This window comes from Lepus europaeus, chromosome 20, assembly GCF_033115175.1.
Source record: "Lepus europaeus isolate LE1 chromosome 20, mLepTim1.pri, whole genome shotgun sequence".
NCBI classification, from domain to species: Eukaryota; Metazoa; Chordata; class Mammalia; order Lagomorpha; family Leporidae; genus Lepus; species Lepus europaeus.
The window spans coordinates 55,899,158-55,902,619 of NC_084846.1; the positions used below are offsets into that span (position 1 = coordinate 55,899,158).

The 3,462-nt window shown below is 71.2% G+C and overlaps 1 protein-coding gene across 1 annotated transcript; it reads right to left on the minus strand.

The window, feature by feature from the left end:
* Positions 1 to 438: 438 nt before the first annotated feature.
* Positions 439 to 2,522, minus strand: FZD1 (frizzled class receptor 1). Its single transcript, XM_062178277.1, has one exon. The coding sequence runs from the start codon at positions 2,446 to 2,448 to the stop codon at positions 481 to 483; it is 1,968 nt and encodes a 655-aa protein (XP_062034261.1). The 5' UTR covers positions 2,449 to 2,522; the 3' UTR covers positions 439 to 480.
* Positions 2,523 to 3,462: the final 940 nt, after the last annotated feature.

Genomic DNA, 3,462 nt, shown 5'->3' on the forward strand with positions numbered 1-3,462 from the left:
GCGGAGGGCAGATGGGAAGCATGCCGGCCTCGAAGCCCCGGGCTCCCTCCCCGCAAGCCCGGGCCCAGGCCGTCGCAGGGCGGGCCGCGCCGGAAGCGGAGAAGCCAGGGGCGCGCGCCGGAGTTTGCCTTCCGAGCCACCCCCGGCCGGTGCGCGAAGGAAAAGCCTCGTCAGAATGTGTTTTTTGTTTTGTTTTGTTTTTTTTTAAAAAAGAGAAACGTGTCGATTGGTCACCATTTAAATACAAACATACTTACAAAAATCTTACATTGGCTATTTACAGTCATAAAAGCGTACAGTCCGGGGGTCCGGCGCGGCGGTCCGTCCGTCCCCTCCGCGCCCCGGCCGGCGCCGGCGAGTCGGGGCCCTGGCGTCCGCGCGGCCCCCGGGGGGACGGCGGCTTCTGCGGGGGCTGCGCGCGGGGCCGCGGCCGTCCCGGGAGCCGGCGCGGCGCGGCGCCCCCGACCCCACCCCGGCAGCTCAGACCGTGGTCTCCCCCTGTTTGCTGTTGGTGAGGCGCGTGTAGAACTTCCTCCAGGAGTTGAGGGTCTTGCCCGACCAGATCCAGAAGCCGGACGTGATGCCCACGATGAGCGTCATCAGGTACTTGATCATGAAGACGGTGAAGTCCGGGCTCATGGGCGGGTGCGGCGGCGCGGCCCCGCCCGCCTGCAGGTGCGGGCAGGGGATGGCGTAGCTCTTGCAGCTCTGGGCCACCCAGCTGCGCTCCCACTGGTCCCGGAAGGCCTGCTCGTAGAAGTAGCAGGCGATGACGATGGTGGCGGGCACGGTGTAGAGCACCGAGAAGACGCCGATGCGCACCATGAGCTTCTCCAGCTTCTCCGTCTTGGTGCCGTCGTGCTTCATGATGGTGCGGATGCGGAAGAGCGACACGAAGCCGGCCAGCAGGAAGGAGGTGCCGATGAACAGGTAGACGAAGAGCGGCGCCAGCACGAAGCCGCGCAGCGCGTCCACGTTGTTGAGCCCCACGAAGCACACGCCGCTCAGCACGTCGCCGTCCACCTGGCCCAGCGCCAGGATGGTGATGGTCTTGATGGCGGGCACGGCCCAGGCGGCCAGGTGGAAGTACTGCGAGTTGGCCTCGATGGCCTCGTGGCCCCACTTCATGCCGGCCGCCAGGAACCAGGTGAGCGACAGGATGACCCACCAGATGGAGCTGGCCATGCTGAAGAAGTAGAGCATCATGAAGAGGATGGTGCAGCCCTCCTTCTTGGTGCCCTGCGCCACCGTGCGCGCGCCGTCCTCGGCGAACTTGTCGTTGCACACCACGCGGTCCTCCAGCAGGAAGCCGGCGATGTAGGCCACGGCCACGGCCGTGTAGCAGCCCGACAGGAAGATGATGGGCCGCTCCGGGTAGCTGAAGCGCCGCATGTCCACCAGGTAGGTGAGCACCGTGAAGAGCGTGGAGGCGCAGCACAGCACCGACCAGATGCCGACCCAGGTGCGCGAGAAGCGCAGCTCCTCGGGCCCGAAGTACATGAGCCCGTACACCTTGGTGGGCTCGCACGGCGCGCCGCAGTCCTTCTCGCCCAGGAAGTGGTAGTTGAGGTAGGCGGGCACCTTGAGCGCGCGCGGGCAGGAGAACTTGCCGCGCTCGGCCGCGCCCGCGCCCCCGGCGGAGCCGCCGCGGTGGCCCGCGCCGCCGTGCTGCGGGTTGCTGGTCCAGAACTCGGGCAGCAGCGACGGCGTCGGCGTGCCCTTGTCGGACGTGTTCTGGCCCACGCACAGCTCGCCCGCGCCGTGCACCGGGAACTTCTCGCACTTGAGCGTCTCGGGCCACTGGAAGCCGAACTTGTTCATGAGCGCCTCGCAGCCCTGGCGCGCGCGCTCGCACAGGGAGCGGCAGGGCGGCAGCGCCTGCTCCAGCACGGTGCACACGGGCGCGTACATGGAGCACAGGAAGAACTTGAGCTCGGCCGAGCACTGCACCTTCACCAGCGGGTAGAACTGGTGCACCTCGAGGCCCGCGTCCTCCTGGTTCGTGTGGCCCAGCAGGTTGGGCATGATGGTCTGGTTGTACGCGATGTCCGTGCACAGCGGGATGGAGATGGGCTGGCAGTAGCCGTGGTCCGGGATGGAGATGCCCCGCTCGCCGTTGTACGGCTGCCCGCCGCCCTGCTGCTGCTGGGGCGGCGGCGGCGGGGGCGGCGGCGGCGGGGGCTGCTGCCCCGGCCCGGGCCCCTGGCCCGCCGCCTGCGCGCGGACCCCCAGCAGCAGCGGGGCCTCCAGCAGCCAGAGCAGCAGCAGCAGCAGCCGGCGGGCCAGGCGCCCGGGGTCCGCCGAGGGGCGGCGCGGGCGACGGGGCCGGCGGGGGCCGCCCGCGTCCCCGCTGCCTGCCTCGGCCGGCCCGGCCCGGAGCGCCCCGGCGCAAAGTTCCCGGCTCGCGGCGGCGGCCCGGCACTTCTTAGGCGCCTCCTCCTCAGCCATACTTTCTGGGCTCCTTTCTCCGCGCCGCTCGGCTGGCAGTGGCGCGGCCGGCGGCGGCGGCGGCGTCCCCTGCGTCCGGGGAGACCCGGTCCCCGCCGGTGCCGTCCGTCGAGCCCGAGCCGCGCTCGGCCCGCTGCCCCGGCTCCCGCTCCGCGTCCCGCAGCCGCCGCCGCCGCCGCGGAAACTTGCGGTTCATGAAGCGCGGGCGGCGGGGAGAGCCCGGGTGGCGCGGGCGCGCCGGGGTCGCGTCCCGCCTGGCTGGCCCTCGGCTCCCTGGCTCCCGGCTGGCGGCGCCGCGCTAGTGGCCTGGACCCCGTGCAGCGCGCAACTCCCCGCAGCCCAGCGGCCTCGGCTCCCCCCTGCGCCTCCGCCTCCTTCTCCGCCGCCGCCGCCTGACCATTTGTGTCAATCCCTCAACTCGCTGCCTCTCCTCTCCCTCGCGCGCCCTCCGACCGGTTTCCAGGCGCCCCGCAGTCTGTCTTTCACCAGGAGGGAGGAGCCTTGAAACCGACGCGGAACTGGAGGCTCAGGGACCGTCGCCCAATCGCGGCACCGGCTTCCCGGCGCAGAGGGAGCCCGCCGCCTACTCGCCCAGCACACGCCGGCGGCGGCGGCGGGCGGGCGGGCTGGCGCGCGGGAGGAGGCGGCGGCGGCGGCAGGGGGAGGAGGAGGAGGAGGAGGAAGTAGTGGTGGTAGCAGAAGCAGCGCTGAGGCACAAAGAGTGGGTTTGCTAGGAAGCGGCATAGGCTTGCTTGCGCTCGCCTTTGCGAATGGCCCCGCAGGCTGCGGGAGAAAAAGCACGGGAAGCGGCGGGCGGACCGGGGGCCGAGCTGGGCTCTGCTGGGACCGGTGTCCGTGCTTAGCGTCCTGCCCTGGACGCTGGCCAGCGGCAGCACGCGGGGGCGTCGCGGGCGGGCGGCTGCCTCGGCCCGCGTGGACCCGGCGCGCCGGTCCGAGCCCCCGCCGCGGAAGTTCGCGGATCCCGGACGCGCATGCAAACTTGGATGGTGTCTG

What these genes read in the sequence shown, in the direction of transcription:
- FZD1 (XM_062178277.1), bottom strand. Translation starts at nt 2,448, where the DNA reads ATGGCTGAGGAGGAGGCGCCTAAGAAGTGCCGGGCCGCCGCCGCGAGC.